Source organism: Microcebus murinus, chromosome 14, assembly GCF_040939455.1.
Source record: "Microcebus murinus isolate Inina chromosome 14, M.murinus_Inina_mat1.0, whole genome shotgun sequence".
Lineage (NCBI taxonomy): Eukaryota > Metazoa > Chordata > Mammalia > Primates > Cheirogaleidae > Microcebus > Microcebus murinus.
The window spans coordinates 45,803,704-45,828,038 of record NC_134117.1 but is presented as its reverse complement, the minus strand read 5'-3'; the positions used below and the strand labels follow the sequence as shown (position 1 = coordinate 45,828,038).

General features: G+C 39.4%; 1 protein-coding gene across 3 annotated transcripts in view; it reads right to left on the bottom strand.

The window, feature by feature from the left end:
• The window catches only part of ARID5B (AT-rich interaction domain 5B), a 179,556-nt gene that overhangs the window by 141,763 nt on the left and 13,458 nt on the right, over positions 1 to 24,335 (bottom strand). For all 3 annotated transcript variants that reach the window (XM_012762747.3, XM_076010026.1, XM_076010025.1), the window contains exon 3: positions 5,389 to 5,614. In XM_012762747.3, coding sequence (XP_012618201.1) covers positions 5,389 to 5,614 — 226 coding nt within the window. The remainder of the gene's footprint in view (positions 1 to 5,388; positions 5,615 to 24,335) is intronic.

Genomic DNA, 24,335 nt, shown 5'->3' with positions numbered 1-24,335 from the left:
AGGGAGGGAGGGAGGGAGGGAGGGAGGGAAGGAAGGAAGGAAGGAAGGAAGGAAGGAAGGAAGGAAGGAAGGAAGGAAGGAAGGAAGGAAGGAAGGAAGGAGGAAAGGAAGGGAGGGAGGAGGAAAGGAGGAAAGGTTGCCCTAGTAAGAAACATGCTTTCAATCCTAATAAATTCATTAGATGTCCAGGTGAAAAATCTTATGACAAAATGTCAGCACTTTAGCATTCTTCTTATGAGAGACATTTAACCTGTTTTCTTCAACAAAGAGTGAGAATCTTTTCCATGTCCACCACCTAGGAAGCTGCTTGGCATATCATAGACAGATTGCTTCAGAAAGCAATCTGAAGCAATCATTTAAAATACAAGGCCTCCAGAATTTCCAAGCAAAGACCCTAGTCAATTTTTAACCAAGAGTACCTGAGAGATCACTGGCCACTCATGGTTAAGCTTTTTTTGACAGAATTTTGAGGAGGAGAAAAGTTATATAAAACATAAATATATGTTATAGAAATATATAAAATATTATATAATTATATACCATATATTTATTATTTAAAATAAATAGATGTTGAAATAATATATTTATTTATCATAGAAAACATATGATGTTTTATATATATATGAAAACAAGCGAGTGAAGGACTTTTATTACAGTTTTCTATTGAGGCAGACAATAATGAGAGTAAACCCTGCCCTAAATCAATAGCACATGTCTTTGATTAGGGACATTCAAAAGGGACAAATAAGCTAACACTGTGCCACAGAGCTCGCTATCATCTAGAACCTTCTCCTGATAATACAGTGATAATGCTACCATTTAGACTTCAATATCACAAATGCATCCCTAGGTGTTAACTAATTTGTTTTCAGTTGATCTCAAAAATCCAATGAGATCCAGCAAAGTACATATATTGCCCAGTTTACATACAAGGAACCTGAAAGTATAAATGTACAGAGACTTTCAATGACTTTTCCAGTGAGTGACAGATCCACAGGCGGAGCCAGGATTCTCCTTGTCATTCATCCCATCGCTGCCCTTTCAACCCCACCATGCTGTCTTCTCCCAAAAAGTACAGTTCAAGTCCCCCCAGAGAGGGGAAGCCACTCATTCTCAGATTGATGGGACTTCAGAAACAGAATGTGAACTGAGTCATTAAATTCTGCCAGACGCATACACACAACCTTTTCGTCTTTTCTCTAGTCCAGCTCAGACCCCTCTTATGTTTTCTTTCTCGTTCCAAAGACACATTTGGAGATGAAACCATTCATAACTGCCCATCCACAGACAGTTGGTGGCAGCATAATTGACAATGAGTCTGCTGCAGAAAAATGAAAATGCTGTTTTAATAACCTTGGCCTAAAATACATTCTGTTGTATGCCTCAAAGGGTTTCAATAAAAAGTCAACCTGTAGAGACATATTTTCTTGGCTTAAACAACAATCCAAAGCATATAAATGTAGTCCAACTATAATGACATATTTATAGGCCAATAAAGCTTACACTGCAGCCTTCATACTTCACTTAAAGGAACTTTGTAAGAAGCAGTGTTATATAAAATAATTTGATTTTTTTTCTTTTTTGCAAACTATAGCCCAAGGAGTAAAAAAATGCAAGTTTGCTCTGTTTAACTGATAGTGTTTATATTCCTTAGTTGCTAAAAATTTTGTAAAATGAAATAATTCTTCATTTGACTACTTTCAACTGCCATACCAAATATGGGTATCAAGTCCACTTTATTACAAAAGCTAAGTACTATAATTCTAAAGACAAAAATAAATAACTAGAGGCTTGTGTCGTGAATGATTTAATCAACCTGATTCTTCTGGAAAAACAGGTTCTTGTGTTCTTATGCTTATGAATAATACATTCTTTAACCCTTCTATTTTAACATAGTTGTTTTTCTTTATTTTTTTTTTATAAACTTCAGTATGAAACAGTCTGAAAGAAGGTAAAACATCTCACTTGAGTAAAGTCATAATTTGCATTGGTTTCATATTGAGCTTTCTTTCTTTGAAAAAGACAAAAGAGGAGGGAAGAGGATGAATGTATTTCACCACATCTCAGAAGTGTTTTTTAAGATTATTAGTTTTTCCACTATCCAGATCTGTAGTTTTTAGTCATCAACCATCTAGTCTTAAATGAAAACTTGAGAGACTTTTTAAAAAGCAAACATTGAGATCCTCAAATATTGTCCAAATGTGTTTCTTCAAAAGGGCAGAGGATAAAAAACAAGAGTTGTGATTTGAATCAGAGCAGTTATTGGAAGCTGGCATTTGGGGCAGAGTTTCTCTTGGTAGAGTATTAATTTGTTGGCAGACACACATTTGTGAGAACATTCTTGTTTTTTTTACTACTCAGAGAGAAACAGGAAGTGACACAAACTGGGATTAAAGGGAGCTTATTCTACTTAAACATTAACCAAGAAGAATTCTTTAATTGGCTTTTATATTTTAAAATCCCTTCTTTTAAGAGTCAGCTTAATTATTTTGTCGTTATTGATTTTTAACATGATGAAACAACTCAGTTAAAAAAATAACATGTTGGGGTTTTCTTTTATCCATAGAAAGGTGAGATCTTTCCGTTCTTTACTTACTTCCACCAGAAAAAAAGGGAGGGTCTTAAGTAATCTCACAGTTCATCTTCATTCTTCGGTAAGAACAATGAAGAGTTGTAAGGGTTTACAGAAGGAAAAAACCCAATAAGTGTGTGAACTTCCATTAACAATGTGGTATTGGAGGTGGTTTCAGTGTGACCAAGAGAAGGGGAGATAAGAAAACCACTGTGTAGAAAGAAAAGTACAGACAATAAATATTTTGATGTTACAGACAGAAAGAAAGAGGCTCAAGGGAAAGTTGCCTGGACAGGGGTGTTTACAGAAGATGACACCCCCTGTCTCCCCAATATAAATCCTGACAATGTAGAAGCAAACCTTAGATCAGGCAGATAATGGAAACTCATTACATTAAGGAAAGTTTTTGTTTCTCTTTCCACATTATTACAACACAGTGTGCATTCCAATTACAAAAGCTATTTGTCTCAAATTCCCCGCAGTTCATACCGGCTGAGTAGAATTTCAAGGCCCTAAATTCTATCCTTAAAGGGGTATTTTACATTTAAAATTTTTTAAGGTATATGGTGTTTCTTGCCCTCCAGAGGAGAGCCTCGCAATCAACACAGTTAATGCCTCAGCACTGATCATAGAGCCATCTCTGAACTAGGACCAAAAGTAAATAAATAAGTAAATAAAATCAGAATCACCTAGGAAGCCTTTTATCAGTACACATTCCTTGGCCTTGCCCCAGTCCTACTGAATGAAAAATCTGGGGGAGCTGGACTCAGCAATCAGTATTGTTTTTTAAATTCCCCTAGTAAGTCTCATGAGCAGCCAGATTGAAAAACCACTAATACAGATTTTTCCAAGCCAAACCACCTGCAAGTACTTTGAATATTTACTATAAACCAATTTCTTCTGAAATCATTTGCAAAAAAGGTAGATTATGGACACTATTTTTAGAATCCAAGAAGATCAAAACCCCTTAAATCTCTTGATGGAATGAAGAAATTGGGCTTCTTTTTCATGTTCCTTCATAAACTCAGTGCTAAACGCAATTTTAAACATAAACCTTGCTATAAATACTCTTGTTTATACGTGTGACATCAAGCTTAACCATCTACACATCCTTTTGTCCCCTGTGGGTTTCCTGTTTAATTTTTTATTAGTAACAGTATATTCTATAACTCAAAAAAAAAAATATCAGACAAACAAAAGAAAGGTTTTAACGTTAAGGAAAACCTAAGACAATGGCAACACAACTTAGATCATACGTTAGGAAAGTAACACAACAGATGTATTATTCAGCATTATCGCACGTCAAATGACTAGTCCTTGTGAGTTCACAAAATTGGGGAGTGTAAGAGCACATACAGAATACTATTAAAAATTATTTGGATTTAGAAGGAAAACCGTTAGCTTAATAATTTTCTCTAAATGTGCACATGACAATCAGACTGCCATAGCCTAAGTATTACCGCCTGACATCTACCAAAAGATGTCAGGAAACTGTTGATTGTTAAACTCAAACTGCAAGAAAATATACATGTTATTCCCAAAACACAGCACAGCTCATCACGAACCAGAGTCACATGAAAGGCACAGTCAGTTACTGGAGTTATTTAGTCTCTTTGTGCCAATTAAAATACATCACCTAGGTTTGTTGCAAGAGTTAAGTTCTAGGTTTAAAGAAATCAGGAAGTTGTCACATTAAGGCATAAAACAGGACTGCGAAAATCAGCATTATGCTCAAATGAAAGAAAAAGATGCCTTTATATGTAAAAGTGAAGTTCCTCTTTGCCCAAAGAGGAAATAAGCAGTCTAAATCAGTGGTCAACAACTTTGGTCTTAAGCAATGCTGGGAGAGTAAGTCAGTAAAGACCACAAGAGGATAACAAACAGAAGGGAAAAAACACAGGAAGAACACAAAAAGTCACTGGAGAAGAAAGTGTTAAGAAAAAGCAATAGAATTAATTATAGAGCCCCTCATCTGTGCCAGTTTACTGTGCTACACCCTTTTTATCTTACATGTCACAATGACCTTATTTTTTAGATGGGGAAACTGAGGTTTAGAGGTTAAATTATTTGCCTACGGCCACAAAGCTAAGTAAGCAGCAGAGTTAATATTCAAACATTAATCAAAATAACTACTTCAGAGCCCAAGCATGAATAAACACCAAAGCCCCAGTTCTCCTTTAAAGTTCTCCTTATAAGTTTAAACTTGTAAGTGGAAGAGGGGAAGGAAGGCAAGAAAAAAGAATATATAGTTGATGGTGACCACCAAATGCTAAAAGCGCAGGGAAATCTATGCCATTGGTTGCCAACCAGTGGTTCCCCTGCCTTGATGCTGTTCTCTTGCTCCACTCATCCCTTCTCCTCCTCCCTTTGCTTTCTGCCCAACACAAAACATGAAATTCTGACATGGTGTTAATAGATGTCGTATTATCTACTTATGGCAAATATTTAAACTCTTTAATTAATTCAACTTTCGATGCCCTGATTATGTCTTGTGCGTTGGTACAACACTGGAAGTTGTTTAAGGCCACTGTACACCCAGCACAAGGCTCCCCACAGAGAAGGCCCTGGGGTCCAATAGGGAACACTCCATCTTGTCCCACCCAGTCATCTCTCCATCTAGCCCCTCCAGGTTCTTAGGCCCCTTTCAGGTTAAAGATATTTAAAAAAAAAAAAAAATATATATATATATATATATGAGGAAATATTCATATATATTCATATATAGAGATCGAATGATAGGGTTTCCAGAAAAATCTACAACCAAAAAAGTAAGTTACTACATACGCCCACGTGTCAGAAGTACAAGTCATATTTACCAAGGTCGGCCTTTTCCTTGAGAACGTCTTTGAAGTTGAGCCCGCTGTTCAGGGTTGACTGCCTGTATTTCAGTAGGGCTTCCTTCTGTCCATTCCTTCCCAAGGCCTCAGTTTTCACTGGCCCAGCTCGGAGGCCACATCTCCACTTGGAGAAATCAGAATGTACCCACTTGACCAGGTCTTCAAGCTTCACAATCACCTTTTCGGAAACAGCAATGACTTCATCCTGCAAGAGATGATGGGGGAAGAAGAAAACAAAATTATTTGTGGGTTTGAGGTAAATGACCCATACTCAACAAGGTGCATCTAAAATGCCATGTGAGTGGTTTAAGCTTATGTAAGCAGGCAGTCTGTGTTTTTCAGTGACAGAGATTCTTCAATAACTTGCTTCATTTCAATAGTTTTTCACTGCTAGTTGTTTAGTTAAGGAATAATTCATATATTTGTTACGTGATTAGAAAGTATCCAAAAATAGGGCAGTAATTCTAATAGCCACTTTTAATACTGGTTGCCAAAATTCACTCCACCTATCTGACCACTTGGGTGAAAGCTAATTTTTAGGTGCGATTAATTGCAAATATAAAAAGCAAAAGCTAGATGACTAATGGTTAGCCTGTCTCTACATAAATGGTCTAAGTAAATCTAGGATTCTTGGAACTCTGACTCACCCCCAAATTCCTATGTTTATGGTACATTTTCCCTTGGCTTATACACAAATATTGAATTTAACTTTTGTCCTAAAAATTAAATAAAACTGTGATGTAATCCCAAAAGAAATACTTCATAAATGTTATGTGCTTCCCACTGAAAGAAACTTACACATTCTCATGTTTCTCAAAAACTTTGTAAGTTGAGAAATGAACTGATTTTTTCTTTTAATACATATGGGGTAGGGGAGAGAGGGTGAGGATAAAGTCTTTGAGTCTCAGAAAAGTAACTGAAACTTAAGTTACTCCTATGATTCATAAATTTAAATTTTAAGCATTTCTAATTGCTTCTAGGAAACAACCAACTTTTCTGAGTCAGAATTAATCCAGCAAGATATTTAATAGATATCCATGCACGGAACAAAGGGAGGGCCCTCCTCACCAGAATATTCTCTGGAAAAAGCTTACAAAGATCATCTCACTGGGTTTTAAGTTATTTAAGCATTTGACATTTCAACTTGAACTGACTTCTTTCATTTCTTTTATTTCACATTTCTGAAGAAAGCTTAGCTGTGAAAAACCCCCAAGCTTACAAAATCTTAGAAATATTTTTGACAAACAACAACAGGAAGATGTCTCTAAGCTATTAAACAAAAGGAATTCACAGCTGATTTTGGCTAACTTTGCTGTTAAACATGTCCCCCCCCCCCCACACACACACACACACACACGCCTCCATTTCAAACAAAAAAGGGTTTATTAAGATAGGCATTACAGAATAAGAAGCCCTGGGTTGAGTTTTTTAAAATGTTTCAAAATGTTTTAAGGTAGGATCTAAAATTTCACCTTTCCTCATCCAGTTCCAAGCTGCTTCTGAGAATAAAGTTTGTTAGGCAGCAGCAAAGTAATAAATACTGTATCAAAAATGAAAAGTAAAACTTTGGTAATGGAATCCTTTCCCTTATCACATTTAAATATGAACTTCCACTAAATGCGAGACAAAGTGAAAACTGTGTTTTTATCCTCTGCTCAAGAAAAAAAATTTCAATACTTTATAAACAATGGGGCACATTACAAAGTACCATTTCGACAGATGATTTCACTCAGATTCACCACACCATCCTCTTGAAAGAAAAGATCTGTAGTTGTCATGCATTTTATAGTTATTTCATGGTGATTATTAAATGTCAGAATAAAAATTCGGACTGGGTATTGTTTCAAAGCATATGGGAACAGCTTCTAGACAGGGCACAGCAGAAGTCAAGTTTAGCAAATACTGGAAAATAATTAAGTAGCAAAGTATATCAGTCTCAACATTAGTAAAAATGGAATTTGGCAATGTTTTGACCAAATATGGTTCCCTAGAAGAGACAAGTTTGTAGATGAGTGCTATTTTCAAATAGCTCTATGATCAAATGATTATCATTTCAATTACTAGTTGCTTCAGATCTTTTCCAAGAAATGGCATGACTAGCTCTGGCTGGCTTACAACACCCGCCAAACAAACACTTTATTAACCAAGAGAAAATAGAATCCTTATGATGTCATCGATGAATAAACATATCTTCCAAGATTCAGTCTATAGATTTTGTCTTCTTTTCTCTCTCAAACACATATTTTGAATATACATGCATACATAAAAACAAATGCAGGAATTCACATAAAAATGCATAAGCCATAAACCCAAGTTTGGATTATTTGTGAAACCACCAGTATGTTTTACTGTGGATTCAGAGAAACTGGCCCTGCAACATTGTCAAATGCCAGGATTTAGAAGGAAATCTGATAAGCGGGGGAGAGGGAAACAACAAACCAACCCAAAAAACAAAAAAAAAATAGCCAACATATATATAGAAAATGTCTCAGGAAACATTACTTTGTACACACAATGGCATAAATCACATGTTCACATTTACTATTCTGAGCAAGTGCTGACTAAAGTTCCTAATACTCACCATTCTTGGGCAAGTCTCTATGTCTAAGAAAAGAATTTCAATAAGCTCATCTCATGATTACATTAGCTCTTTACAAACTGAGAATTAGCACTGGATAAATATTGCTGATTTACTCTAATGCAACTCAAAAGGAACACAAAGAAATACACTTTGTTATTCTATTAATGTACCTTGGCTTTTCAATTAACCCAGCTCTTAATCAATATTTACGTAGGCAGTGTTGAGCTACTTTCTAAGTCCTTATCCCCTTTCATCATTGTTTTAAACTGCCTATTTCTGTAATTTGAATTTGGTTTCCACCACTGTCCAAAAACAGCCCATTTAATCATAAAGCCTCTGAGTCAGAGGATCTCATCTACTCAAGAAGTCACAACCCAGCTAGCCCATGTGCATGGCTGGCCCCTCTAAGTGTTCTAAAAATTGGGAAACTTTACACAAAAATATTCAGACTTCAATCTTCTCTTATAAAATAAAATAAAGGCCAAAATCCTACCCCACCCCACCAAACAAAAAAAAAAGAACAAGTTGAAAATGAGTAGGAGTTGCCTTCTTCAGACAAGAATGTGAAATCTCAACCACTCCCTATTGCATTGTATTTGGCTCACTTTTGCCTTGCCTGCCTGGTCCCTGGTACACACTAGACATTTAAACTGTGTAACCCTAATTTAGTCTGCCTCCCTCATTTTATTGTGAGGACAGCGAGGTTCAGCGACATGTCCTAGTGCCAATTTATGGCAGGGCTTGGATGAAAATCCAGATTTCCTTTTCTGCCAAGATGGCATCTTGGATTCTGCAGCCAGACTCAAATCCCAGGTTCAAATCTCAGCCCTGGAATTTACTCATTGTGCAACACTAAGCCACTTCTTTAATCTCTTTGTGCTTCAGAATTCTTAAAAATATGTGGTTTTTTTTTTTAAAAAAAAGGATAATAATTCTATCTATGTCTTACAGTAATTGCTAGGATTCAATGTGTTGACATGTGTGACGTAGTATGTCAGAGTTACCTATCATTATCACTGTCATCCCTCTCTACGTTGGTGTTTTCCAAAGTGTGCCATGCAGAGATGAATTTAGATGGTTTATAGGTAAACTTTTTAAAATACATATTAGGTTATTCATTGCTTATTTATTTGTGTGGTTACTCTCTATTTATGGGAAAGTGGTACTGGTTTTCTATTTATAGGAGATATAGAAAGTTTCCTCTTTAAACAAGTTTAAGTTTAAAAATGGGTCAATTTGAACAAAGCCATTAAGTAAACATAGGGGACGTGGACATAGCAAAAAAAGAAAAAAAGTCAAGATGGTATAAAAATGACTGAAATTCAGGACACGGTATTGCATTATCGATTCTCAAAGTACAGGCCAGGAACACTTGGGAGTCCCTGAGACCACTTCAGTTGGCTCAAACAGGGATCCTAATAACACTAAGACATTATTGGCTTTTTTCCCTGTCATTCTCTTTCAGATGTATTGAGGGGTTTTCCAGAGACTATGTGACATGTGACATCACAACAAAGCAAATGCAGAAGCAGATATGAGAATCTAGCTCTCTATTTAAAGCTGGACAGTAAAGAGATTTACAAAAAAAAAAAAAGTAAAACAATGCCACTATTCTTAATAATATTTTTGTCTTTGAAAATATGGTTAACTTCCATAAACATGTGTTACATTTACATCATGAGTTTACATTGCTATTGAATTTTATTTTTAAGTTAACTTACAGTACAATTTCTTTTCTTGGTGTACAGTTCTATGAGTCTGAACACATGGACAGTTTCATAGAGCCATGATTACCACAATCATCAGGATGCAGACTGGTCCATCACCCTCAAGAACCCCTTGTACTATTTCTCAGTAGTCACTCTCTGCTTCTATTCCCCCGCCCCACCGAGTCCTGGCAACTCCTGATTTGTTGTTGCTATAGTTTTCTTTTTCTTCAAATGTCATAGAAGCTGAATCATACAGTATGAAACCTTTAAGACTGCTACTTTCACTCCAGATAATTCCTCTGAGGTCCATCCAAATTGCTGCATGTATCAATAGCTTGCTCCTTTCTGCTGAGTAGTATTCCCTGGTATGGATGTGTCCCACAGTTTGTTTATCCATTCACTGATTGACGGACATCTGGGTTGTTTCAATTTTGGTGATTACAAACAGTGCTGCTATAAATTTTTATGTACAGCCATATCTACTGTATTGTACTTTATAGTGCTTCACAGATAATGCATTTTTTTTTGCAGTATCAAATTGAATATTTGAGGCAACCCTGCACAAGCAAGTCAACTGGTGCCATTTTTCCAACAGTATGTGCTCACTTTGTATCTCTGTGTCATATTTTAGTAATTCTTGTGACATTTTAAACTTTGTCAGTATTATTGTGTCTGTTGTGGTGATCTGTAATCTTTGATGTTACTGTTGTAGATATTCTAGGGCACCACAAACCATGCCCAGAAATAATGGCAAATTTAACTGATAAATGTTGAGGGTGTTCTGTCTGTCCCACCAACCAGCATTTTCCCCCTGTTCTCTCTCCCTCTTCTCAGGCCTACCTATTCCCTAACATTCAACAATACTGAAATTAGACTAATTGAGAACCCTACAATGGCTTCTAGGTGTTCAAGTGAAAGGAGGAGTCACATGTTTCTCGCTTGAAATCAAAAGCCAGAAATGACTAAACTTAGTGAGGAACACACGTCAAAGCTGAGACAGGCTGAAAGTATGCCTCCTTCTCCTAACAGTTAGCTAAGTTGTGAATGCAAAGGAAAGTTCCTGAAGGAAATTCAAAGTGCTGCTCCACTGAAGACACAAATGATAAGAAATCAAAACAGTCTTACTGATGATATGGAGAAAATTTTAGAGGTCTGGATAGATCAAAGCAGCCATAATATTTCCTTACGCCTAATCCAGAGCAAGGCCCTAACTCCCTTCAATTCTATGAAGGCTGAGATAGGCGAGGAAGCTGCAGAAGAAAAATCTGAAGCTACCAGAGAAGGGTTCAGGAGGTTTGAGGAAAGAATCCTTCTCCATAACTTAAAAGTGCTAGGTGAAGTAGGAAGTGCTGATGTAGAAACTGTAGCAAGTTATTCAGAAGATCTAGCTAAGATAATTGATGAAGACGGTTATACTAGAAGATGGATTTTCAATATCAATGAAATATCTTGATATTGAAAGAAGGTGTCATCTAGGACTTTCATAGCTGGAGAGATGTCAATGTCTGGCTTCAAAGGACAGGCTGACTCTCTTGTTAGGGGCTAATGCAGCTGGTGACTTTATAATGTAGCCAATGCTCATCTGCCATTCTGAAAATCCTAGGGCCCTTAAGAATTATCCTAAATCTACTCTGCCTGTGCTCTATTAATGAAACAACAAAGCCTGGATGACAGAACATCTGTTTATGGCAGAGTTTACTGAATATTTTAAGCCCCCTATTGAGACCTACTGCCCAGAAAAAAGATTCCTTTCAAAACATTACTGCTCCTTGGCAATGAACCTGGTCATCCAAGAGCTCTGATGGAGATGTACAAAGAGATGGATGTTGTTTTCATGACTGCTAACACAACATGTATTCTTCAGCCCATGTGTCAAGGTGTAAGTTTGACTTTAAAGTCTTATTATTTAAAAAATACATTCCACAAGGCTATAGCTGCTATAGATAGTGATTCCTCTGAGAGATACGGGCAAAATAAATAACAAAACGTCTGGAAAGCATTCACCATTCCATATGATGTAAAATACATTTGTGATTCATGGAAGGAGGTCAAAATATCGACATTAACAGGAGTTTGGAAGAAGTTTATTGTAACCTTCAGGGATGATGACTTTGATGGGTCCAACACTTCAGAGGAGGAAGTAATTGCCAATGTAGTGGAAATAGCAAGGGAACTAGAGTTAGAAGTGGAGCCTGAAGATGTGAATCAATTGCTGCAATCTTACAGTAAAACTTAAATAGATAAGGAGTTGCTTCTCATGGATGAGCAAAGAAAGTGGTTTCTTGAGATGAAATCTACTGGTGAAGATGCTATGACCAGTGCTGAACTGACGAAGGATTTAGAATATTACGTACAATTAGCTGACAAAGCAGAGGCAGGGTTTGAGAGGATTGACTCCAGTTTTGAAAGAAGTTCTCCTGGGAGTAAAATGCTGTCAAACAGCATCACATGCTACAGAGGAAATCTTTTGGAAAAGGAAGCACCAATTGATGCAGCAAACTTCATTGTTGTCTTATTTTCAGAAATTGCCACAGCCACCCCAACCTTCAGTAGCCCCCCAACTGGTCTGCAGCCATCAACATTGATGCAAGACCCTTCACCAGCAAAAAGGATATAACTCACTGAAGGCTCAGATGATAGCATTTTTTAGCCAAAAAGTAATTTTTAATGGTCTGGAACCAAACATGCAACATCTCTGAGGTATGCCTGTACATTTTGGCGTGAGCATACATTTTCAGTTCTCTAGAATAAATACCTAGGAGAAGGACTGCTGAGTCATATGGTAAGTATGTATTTAAATTTTTTAGAAACTGCCCATCTGTTTTCCAGAGTGACTATACCATTATGCATTTCTATCAGCAGTATGAAAGTTCTGTTGCTTCTTATCCTTGCCAGCACTTGATACTGTCACTGTTAATTAATTAATTATTATTTATTTACTACTTATTCTAATATGTACATACAAGTTTCTCATCATGTTTTTCATTTTCATTTCCCTAATGAATAAAGATGTTGAATATTTTTTTCAGGAGTTAATTTGCCATCCATATTTCCTCTTTGGTGAAATGTGTGTTTAACTCTTTTCCCTATTTTAAAAATTAGGTTATTTGATTTTTGACTGTTGAGTTTTGAGAGCTCTTTTACCTTCTGGATACACATCTTTTGTCAAATATGTGGCTTGAAAATACTTTCTCCCATTCCTTAGTTTGTCTTTTTATTCTTGTAACAGTGTTACAAAGCAAAAATTTAAAATTTGATTAAGTCCAATTGGTCAGATTTTTTTCATCTATGGATTGTGGCTTTGCTTTTATTACAGGCTATGAACTCTTTACCTAGCCCAGCTCACAAAGAATTTCTCCTGTGTTTTCTTCCAAAAGTTTTATAGTTTTATATTTTATGTTTAGAAGTAAGACCTATTTTTACTTAATTGTATATAAATTACGAGATTCCACTTGACATCATTTTTTACATATGGATGTCCTATTATTATTTTTAAATCAATTAAAAATATTTTTCAATCATTTTTCAGTTTTAATTTCTAAAACTGAGTAAATATCAATAGATATAACCCACATAAACAAAAGCTCTTTGGGGTCCACAATAATTTGATTATAAAGGGTCCTTAGTCCCTTTTGAGAACCACTGTATTATATCACTAATGCAAGGCCTTTTGTTATTCCTCATTTTCCTTGACCTCTTTGTGGCATTTGATAATGAACAACCCTATCTTTGCCTTGAAACTCTCCATTCTATTGAGAACTGTGAAGGATCTGAGATTTTACCTTACTTGCCAACTTATAAGGTCACTGTCACAGTTTCATAGATGATGGCAGAAGCCATGTCAGAGACAAAAGACGATGTATTGCTCACAGCAGTAGCAACAGTCAATGTATCAGCGTTCGTGCTGGTTCTCTAATACCTAATTCCTAAAAGGAGAGGTGATACCTGCCCACATACTGGGGTGAATTATGGGAGAAGAGCCCTGAGTATAAGGGAACCCAAATCTGCAACATGAAATAGTAAGCACGCCTGCTCTTTGTTCTGGAACAAGACACTATCCTTGTCTTCCAAGGTTCACTATATAAACATCTTTGGAAACACAGTCTGGAACAAAGACAGTCAGTGGCTTTGCTCAGAAGATGTGCAGATATGCAAGAGACACCTATCCAATATCCACCACCTCTAGATTTCTTTGCTTTGTTTAATTTCTCTTATTCCTCATTCCATCAACCCAACTGTGACAATGTAGGAAACATATATATTTAGATGCAGTCCGGGTCCAGGTCTTCTTTCTCTGCATATCACTCCTTGAAGAAGTCATTCTCCATGGGAATTCTAATGCTCACCTCCAAAGCCTATGACTACATTCTACTGTTTGGTTCCAAAAATTCATCCACACTGTAATCCCTTGTTGTCCATTTAGATGTCTCAGAGTCAACTCAAGTTCAGTGGAACTTCACAGCTCTTTGGCTTATTTGTAAGAAAATATCTTACTTGGCATGGGGAGAATTTAACACTTCCTAATTGTGGCTAACTTTTCCACCATATCTATTCTTCCTTTCTTCTATAATAATAAAGTACTCATTTTTCTGGGCGCAGAATAAAGATACCATTGTCTGCTTTGTTACAGCCAGGCAGAGCCATATGACCAAGTTATGACCAGTGGGATGTATACAACGATATGTGCACCTGCCAGGCCATGTCCATCAAAGAGAATGGATAAGACTTTGAACCACATAAGTAACAGCAAATCCCCCAGGAGAAAAAGATAGAAGGATCTGGGTCTCTTGATAACTTCATGGAGCAAAGATACCACGCTAGCCCTGAACCATCTACTTCTAGGTAGTGACAGGTGAGAGATTAAACTCCCCACTTATTTAAGCAACTATAAGTCTCTGGTACACACAGCTGAACCTCTACTTTTACCATTATATCACCACTCAGGAGAGAGAACAGGAATGGAACCTTTCCTCTTATTCCACATGATACCCAAGAACAGATCACTGCTGATGAAAGCTATAATCAGCTAGAGTCCCAAGGACAATAAACACACAAGTGTGGTAGGGAGGGGATAGTAAGCACAGGAAAGCATAGCATACTCACCTCAATCTTCCCAAAACATCTTGGATTTCAAAATGTGAAAGCATTTGTAGCATTTGAAACATGATAAATCTTGGGAACACAAAATGCAACAACTCATGGTGTCAGCTAAATAAATTGTGAAACCAAAATAATAGTCCAGTTGGTTCTACAAGAGTGAGAAATTTTCATCGAGATGGAAACTGACAATGAAGAAAAACTGTGGAGTGTCGACTTTTAGCAAGCCCAACTTCAGGTGGTCCCCTGCATGGAACCGTTCTGGTCAGGCATGTGTGCCTCCCGCTGTACACCAGTGGAGTCAGGTCAGGGGGAGAAAGTGCCACCTTTGGGCCTGAGGACTCCGGCCGCTCCCTTCCGTTCTAGCCTCCACCAGTTTGCCCAGCTGTTCAACTCCCTGTTACATATTAGCGTGTTCTGCTAATGTGGCACCTACAGAGCAAGTGAAAGGCTTTCACTCTACAGGTAAGCAGTGGCCACTCAGAGCCCAAGAAAGTCAGGAAAGTAATGTGGGTCAAAGCAAGATGAAGCTTTCACTGGTCAGCAGTGAAATGAGAAAAATGAGGACAACGCAGTGAGGTTTCATGAAGCTACATTTGCTAGATTTCAAGGACTGTCCTTGTATGGGTCAGGATCCCAACAGGAAATAGATGGAATACTTGAGTAATGATAATCCAAGGGGGGTGTTTACAAAGGTATTATTGACAAAGGCATTGGTGGAATGTAAGGGAAGCCTAAGAGAGAGACAGTGCAGGAACCTGGGCCAGCAGTGGCTCAGCCGGCACCACTCCTAGGCCAGACGCTCCAAGAGGGGGCCATCTACCAGAGGCAGTGACTCTTCCCTAAAGGGATGCCACCAGCCTGGAGGGACCTTCCAGGAAGGCACAGGGATTAAACACTTGCCTTCCCTCTGCTCTTTCTCCCCACCCTCCTGGCAAGGCAACCCTATGCCTAAACCCCACTGGAAACCACAAGGCCTAGGAACTCTGCTAATGGAGCCCACACAGGCCGGCCTCCCAGGGCAGAGAGAGTAAAGAAAGGAGTGGCGCTCACGTGGAGACACCTCCAAGGGAAAGTTGAGCCAGGAGATGATTATGAATAAACACCAGGGCTTCTCATTCTCCTCAGCTCTCAGGGATGTAACAGTGGAGGACGGATATGGTTCACTTGACCTAGACACCAACCTATGAATTTAACAGACATCATCTTCATCTCATCCCTACAAGGACTTTCAGAGGTAGGTGTTCTTCACCTACTCATCTCATTTTCGAGATGAGAAAACTGAAGTGGAACCAGAAACCAGCTTGGCAGCACCACCTTCTTTCTGGAAAAGTGGTCTCCTAAAGCCCTTACAGTAGACACATCCCACCCTACTCCCACCCTGGGGGTAGCTGCACCTTTCCCCCACCTCCTGCCAATCGCCCGGGGTGGGTGGGACTCAAAGTCACTTCATAACAAAAAGGATTTGAATTTTTAAGTTTTCCTCTGTTATTGCCCCAAAGAAATCACCATTCATGGGCTGGTTAAAGATGTGAAGGATTTTCAATTGTCTGAGCACGAAGACAACCTCTCGAGTATGTGCTATGATTTAATTCAACTCCCTTCAAGTGACAAAATGGATTCGCTATGGAGGCTCATTAGTGTATTGGGTTCCAATTTCCCAAGCCGGCCCCTCCTCTTCCAACCTTTTCCCTCCCCCTCACCAGACCTCTGGGTGAGGCTTGTGGCTCTATGCATTTTGGAAATCTATCCTGGCACAGTCAGAGAGAGTACACAAATAGAAGAGTGCTCTGAGGCACGATGTGTCAAATGTAATGTGACCATCCTTCATGGTTATAGCCAATGGCATTTGTGTATCAAACAAGTAATTCAAAAGCCCTAAATATTTTATGTCCCTAAATACATTTTTAATACACGTTAATCTAAAATCTGTTAGTCTCCAGCCCGCTCCCCTGACTGGGAGGCCATCTCCAAAGAAAGCTCAAGAAACATCCTCTCATTAATTCCCCGTTCCATTTCTTTCCTCTTGGACTTACCATGCATGTACCTCTTTCCTGCCTAAAATTAAAGACAATTTACACAGAGAACAAGAAATTGCATCCTGGTGTCCTAGATATTTCCTCTTCAAACAGGCAAGCACTTGATATTGTAAAGAAGGTACCTTAAGTCAGTGGTAGAGCCCGCCCACCGTTTCTCTGGCCAAATTAATATGGTGTTAGCTCCATCTTCCATTTCTTAACTGCTTTCTAGTTGCCATAATAAAAACTAGCTTGGCACCCAAATAGTTTGCTCTGGCCATTAAAACATTAACAAAAGAAGATAAATGAGCCCAATTCTAGTGTTAAGCTCAGTTGAGCTACTTATAATACTCCTCTATAAAAAGCAAAACCAATAACAGTAAAACCCAAACCCAACCACTACGCAGCCCAGCTGTTCTGTTATGCTGAATGACTCCAAACCATTACTTTTACGTCTTCTGGTCTTTTTTCCCCACCCAGTTTTGCAGACACAGGACCCTCTGCCCGGGTATGTCATTGAGCACATTGAGCAGGGCCTATATCCCATAAAGACCCTCAGAGGAAGAAGAGAATCCTTTGCTCCTGTTGGTATATGAAAATCATGGTGGAAGCCGTGTGAATTATTAAAGCATATGGGTCATCTGGCACGGAGTCTTGATAGACCGTTGCCATTAATTAGAAGAGTAGTCTTCACAGAAAATCACCAAAAGCCTTTTATGCCTGTTTAGAACACTTTAATGTACAAACCAAGTAAACCTTCCTGTTTTGTGTAGCCTCCGTTTAAACATAAACATATGATTTAGACATGCTCCCTCTTGTTAATTTTTTTTTCTGCTCTGTTCATTTAGCACAGTTCACATTATTATCCTCACATGTACAATGGCAGTAGAATAATTTGAGACCCACAGCTTTATTTAATAATGTAATTATCCTATATTGGATTACTTAAAGGGGCTTTGTATTTCTAAGTTCCAGTTTTTCCTACACTAGCGATAGGCTCTGCCTCAGTAAATGATTCAGGCTTCAATCAAAAGCCCTAAACTCAGTCTGGAAAAATATTGAGTGTTTTTGAATAAGCAGGATTAATGCGAAAGCCAATTTGCAACCACAGTTGGTGACCTTTCTACTCCCGTTCAAAGACGGTGGTGTGGAGACCAACACAGGGGACAGACGCAAGCAGCCACGACTGCCTGATTCCAACTCTTTTCCCACCTCAGGAAGGTTGTAGAAACCAGAGAATAAAGCCTCAGTTTTCTTCAAGATAAGCTTTCTAAAGGTGGGGCTGAACACTTGTATACCCTTCCATGCCCAATGCCCTTCACACTCTTAGGTGGAGCTTAAAGAAAGAAGGAAAGAATGAATGAATGAATGAATGCACTCATGCTCGCATGCTTGCATGCTACTAGGCTTTCTGACAAAACAGTCGCAGAAGGGAATCCAGAAGGAGCCATCTCTGCCACCTTAAAGGGAGCATTCACAAGTTGAGCTTCATCCAATGTTGTTGTCAGGAGAGATTTTGTTCTAGCTTTTCCCCCACTCAAGTCAATCTGATCCAATTCACTTGTATTGACTCTCTGCTCTGTGCCAGGCACTGGGCTGAGTATCAGCAACAGGGAGAGATAAGGATGAAAAAGACATGGCATTGCCCTTCAGATATGGGCCGTGCCCAGGCAGGGGCTGCTGCCCCTTGCCTGGGAAGTGAAGGTTATGCTCTTTCTAGTCCTTTGCCAGAGGTCCACTCCCTCTTTCCTCCTCAGTGCCCTGAGCATCTGTGTAGTCTGAGCTGTGCTAGGTACTAGGAACAGCTGGGAAGAAGCCTCCGACTCATGGAACGCCAGCTTGGTGGGGGGAGACAGACAGTCAACAGTAAGCCCGCAGCTAAATTTGGTTTATATAATGAGAAATGGTCATAAGTGGGGTTTTTTCCTTCAACAGATAAGCACTGAGCACCAACTATGTGCCACGCATTGGGGTTATAGCCAGGAATAAAACAGACAAAATCCCAACCCTCCTGGAGCCTACTACAGTCATGTGGTGCGTGCACTGGGGCAGAGGGAGTGGAGCAGAAGAGCCGGATAGTAAACAAATCTGAAGCAAAGGAACTACAAGGGGCAGTACTGGGAGGCAGGGGGTACGACAAGGGTCATCTTAAACCAACTGGTCAGCAGAGAGACCTTGAGGAAGAGAAGGAGCCAGCAGGGCTAAGAGGGGAGGGAGGACAGGAGAAGAACACAGGACATGGCAGGCAGAGGGAACAGAGCATGCAAAGCTGCTAGGAAGAACATGGTTTGTTGTCAAAGTGAAGGCTAAAAAACACACACCATGTCCCATGCATACATCTTCTAATTGATGCATGCTCTTCAATTTGAATCCAAACCTTTCTTTTTCCTCTAAGTTCCCACTTGGTTTAAGCATGGAAGCTACCCCATAAATCAATATCCATTCTTAAAAATTGACCAGAATCGTTGAACATCATTATGTGTTTTTTTAAAAAAGAAAAAGAACAAAAATTGACCAGAATCTGTTTTATGCCGCCCTTTTCTCCAACCTCTCATGCTTCCATATGTGTGTTTTGAGCACTTAGTTGAAGACCGAGCCTCACCCTTCCTGAAAGAGAACTAGATGAGTTTTTTTTCCATGAAACGGTTAATTTCCCCAGAATCGTAAAAGATGGCAGGCCAGCTGCTCTCCTGACATCCACGCCAGGTGGAAGTGAAGCCAGGAGATGCTCAGCTCCTGTAGATACACTCGCTAGAAACACACCTGGACCACAATCCCTCCCACCTGGAGTGTGAGGTCTTCTTTATGTGGGCATACGCCAACATGATCTAAAGCCCCTCCCCAACCTCTGTGTGAAACGTACCTATTTTCTTGTGTATTAAGGATCCTGTTTAGACAAGCTACAGGCTCCCCATTCCCTTTCTCCCTGCAGATGTCCCATCCTACCAGACACAATGCCCTTTCCAGCTAAACTCTCCAAATTCATTGATCAAGACATTAGGTATAAAAAAGACCCGATATGGCTTGTCGACATGCTGTAAGCCTAACACATCATTAAAAGACTAAAGCAATCTGTTGTCCACTATGGATATCATCTATAATTATGTGCTCAGAAGAGGGGGGAGTTGTTTGGGAGGAATCACCCAAGGAAACTGTATAACAACAAAGACAGTGTAAGAAGAATAGATTTCGACCCTCATCAGATTAGCCGTACACTAAAGTCACCCATTCCGTTGTTGACTGTAGTAGGTGGCCTCTAAGACGACCCCCCCAGAATACTCCCCCCCAATCTCCTTGGAAGTACATCCTTATATAATCTCCTCCTCCTGTTCATGGGGGCTGGACACACTGTCTCCTTTGTAGCAAACAGAATTAGGCAAAAGTGAGGGGATGTCACTTCCTAGATTAGGTGACAAAAGGACTGTGGCTTCTGTGCTGCTCGCACACTCCGAGGGAAGTCGGCTGCCATGCTGGGAGCTGCCGCATGGAGAGGCCCGTGCAGCACGGCGAGAACCCAGGGAGGTGCAGGTCGGCTGGCAGCGAGGAAGTGAGGCCCTCAGTCCAACAGCCAGGAAGATTCGAGACCTGCAGTAGGCAAGTGTGTGGGCCTGGATGAGCTCTGCAATGGGAACAGTCCAAGCTGACACCTTGACTACAGCTTTGAGAGCCCTGGAGCCAGAGGCACCCAGCTCAGCCTTACTCAGACCCCTGACACACAGAAACTGTGAGTAACAAGCATTGTCTTAAGACACCAAATTTGGGGTAATTTGTCACACAACAATAGATCATTAGTACACCAATCTTTAACATGGGACGGACCCATTTACATATTATTGTATGACAATGAAATAGAGTTTGTGCAATAAGATGCTTACTACCAGTTTCAACTATGCCTAGAAATTTGATTATTTTCTGCACAGAGGATAACAAGCCAATGCAAAAATGCAACTGCCTAAATACTGAATCAACTGCCTACACAAGAGATCTTTCATTTTGGGAAGGTATCCATAGAAATTTCCAAGAATACTATTTCACAATGTGAGAATACTTTTCAGGATGGAAGAGAGAAAGTAAGGCTAACTTGTGCATGTTTCATCTCCCCTAAAGAGAAAGGGGCTGATCTTATTCATCTCTTTATTACCCCCTATATTACCCCTGGTGCATACTAATAAATATTGATTAAATTTAATTTGACAAAAGGTTACAGTCAAATGGACTGTATTTAAAAATAGAAATGTTATGTTTTACAAGAGCAATTTCATATTATGCCCTTAGCTACCACACAAGTATTCCAAACCCAAGCTCTCTTTTCCTCCTTCTACCCATTTAAAATTCATCTTTTAAAGACACTTGGCACAGATGATGGGTGACTGTGTTGTCTATATGCACCACCTGCAGATTCTGTCCTCTAACCCTTTAATACCCATGGCCAAGACTGAGGCAAATTCCTCTTTGCCTAAACAGAGGGGGGGGAAGGACACAAAAGAGCCTGTAAAAATTAAGGCCAAAAAAAAAAAAAAAAAAAATTAAGGCAACTGAGATATCTCAATATTCTGACATGCTGAGAATGTTTTCACTCCACTGCCTCAAGGGGTCGTTTAAGGAATTCTGGGGGTCAGGAGTGATTTGAACACCTGCTTAGTTGTCTATTGAATTACTGATCTAGTAACATCAAAAATGTGGAGTGAGAAACAGGACCTATACTGTAAAGAAAGAAAGAAAAAAAAAAAACCAATGCCTGTTGATAATTTTAAAAGACACTACCATTTATATGATTCATACAATTTGCATTTAAAAAAAAAATCTTCAGCCTTTTTACTAGAACCTTCTTTTTTGCCGGCCCAGATAGTTGGGCATGCATATTTTACAATCCAATGCATTGTTGCTGAACGCACATCCGGCCCCCACGAGCACAAAACACAATTAGACTATTATGGAGAATATTCACAAGAAACAGAATGGAACAAATTATTTCACTTAAGACATACAGAATTCAATTATTTTCTGTATTTATAACCCACGTATCTTGGAATAATTTGGTGGTGAGCACTACAGCAGTGTTTTCATCTAAATTCTAGTAATCTGATATACACTGTGGGATTAACTCAAAGCGAAAGGATTTAATGACCCAGCAGGCAGTCTCTATTTTGAAGATTCTTCTTCTAAGATCCCACAGCCATTTTGGCTGAGACCCACTCCCTTTACATCCTTTTGCTGATACTTTTGGCATATTTTAAAGAGATGGGGGCTGGAATACAGCCCCTACCACCACCACCACCAAAAGAGGAAGGTGGGGAGTTAGAGGAAGGCATGAGAAGATGAAATCAAATTTCAAATTAGGGGTATTTTTAAGAAGGGGAAATAGGAGAAGCTTTCTTAAAATGGAGGGAACGTGGATGTATTTAAAATAAATTCTACATTTTGCTCATTCAGCAGTTTAACACCAAGTTTCCTGGGGGGACCAGGAAGCACCAGGTTTGAACTCTCTTTGGCACAATGAGATAGAACATCTGGAAGGCAGGTTTTGTACCTTGACTCCATCATCCTCCCATCTCATTTAATTTTTTTTTGTGGCTGATGAAGAGATCCCCCTAAAGTTCCTTGCTTAAATGGAACAGACCAGAATGAGTTTGAGTGTGTTCCCTTCACAGTGATTGGAAACCTCAAACATGGGTCAAACACTTTGAGCCTAAACATAAGAAAACTCTTTGGGGAGAAATGAAGAACCAGAAAGCTTAACTCTGTCGAAAATGATAGTTTTCTTAGTTACTGTTTTTCAAACGATAGTCCAATGACTCAACCAATAAATTACTTATTAAGGGACTATTAACAGTCTAGCACCATGACAAGCTTCAAAAGTTAGCATTTGGCCCCTGACCAGGAAGGACAGGGTCGATAACAAACATCTGCTATAGGCCTGGGATTAAGCCAGATCATGATTTGGTGCTCTATGCCCATATATATCTCATCTGATATTCTCAGCCCAGCAAGATTAACCCATTTCACAGATAAGAAACTGAGAAGCCAGAAAGATTAAGCAATTTGGCCAAGATGACATACAGCTACTAACTCGCAGAATATTCACACTGTGTTCTACCAGGCTTCAAGAGTAAGGGTTTATATTCTACCTCCAAAGAGAAAACACACATGTGAAATTATTAATCAGCACTGCATTCAGATTCAAGTCCAAATGACATGGTAGACTCCATGAGGTCTGACCTCAGTCTACCTTATTTCCCACTAGATTTCTGCTCTCTTCTTAAGCCCAGACCTTATCCCACACTGGTATGTCCTCCCTTCCTATTTCCCTATGGTTTTCCTTCTGCCTAGGAGAAGGTTTTTGGTTTTGGTTTTGGTTTTCCTTCTGCCTCTCTCATCCTCATCCATCCCTAGTTATTTTCAAGGGTCCCTTCTACCATGAGCTCCCTGTCTCCAAGGTACCTTCCAGGAAGGCTACAGGCCACCTTAAAACTCACTTCTTTCTTTCCACATCTCAATCCCTGCACCCTTCAAGCCTAAACGTAGGCCCCGGAATGCACATCCATTCCTGCCATCCCTCCTGACGCTGGACCCCTGGCCTGAGGAAATGGCCAAGGCTTTATCTACCTGGCTGTCTCCTTTCTTTGCTGCCCCTTGAGGACCAACAGATTCTTTTTAATTCAATTACAGAAAATGGGCCAAATTGAGAAAGTTTTAAAAATTATAATGGCCCAAAGCTTTGCTCTAGACGTTGCAAGGTGGCAGCCTGTGGGCCACATCTGGACTAAAGACATGTTTTGTTTGGCCCACAGAGGGTGTTTTAAAAGTTGGTTTGAACGGCCAATGAAAACTACGCAAAAATCAGTATTTTTGGCTTCTTTAGAAAAATGGAAAGATCTGGCAATACTGGAAGACATTCTTGCCCAGCAATGCTAGGGAGGACCTGAAAAGCAACATTTTGGAGGCAATGACTCAAAAAAGTCAGGTGTGCCTCAGTTTCCCTAAATGTCACACTGTCTCCCAGAACTGGCGCACTTGTCTCACTGATTTTACCTGCCTGGCCCAGCAGGCATATACACCTGTGCCTCTGTCTATGGCTCTTTTTTTTCCTTGATAGTCCACGGAAGACCTCAAGGAGGAGGTGGCTTTTGAACAGAACCATGAATGATGGATACGGCTGTTGTGCAGTTTTCTTCACAGAGTAAACCTCAGCTAATTTAGCCACCCCTTTCTGATACCATCCCTGTTTCCTGTACTTGTAAACAGGATAGTATAACATTTGGGCCATCTCCATTTTGGAATCAAGATAGGTCGAGTTCCCATTGCCTCTCTGTCATTTGCCTGGTGAGTGAATTTGGAAACTGGACAAATTACCTACCAGCTCAGATTACACTCCTGCAAAATGGAGCTGACACTAGAACCCACCTTGTGGTATTACTGCCATGAGGAGTAAATAAAAGGTCGCATACAAAGCTGTCAGCACCTAGTTTTATTGCCACCTTTCTTAATATTATTTTAGACCAGGTGTTGGCAAACATTTTC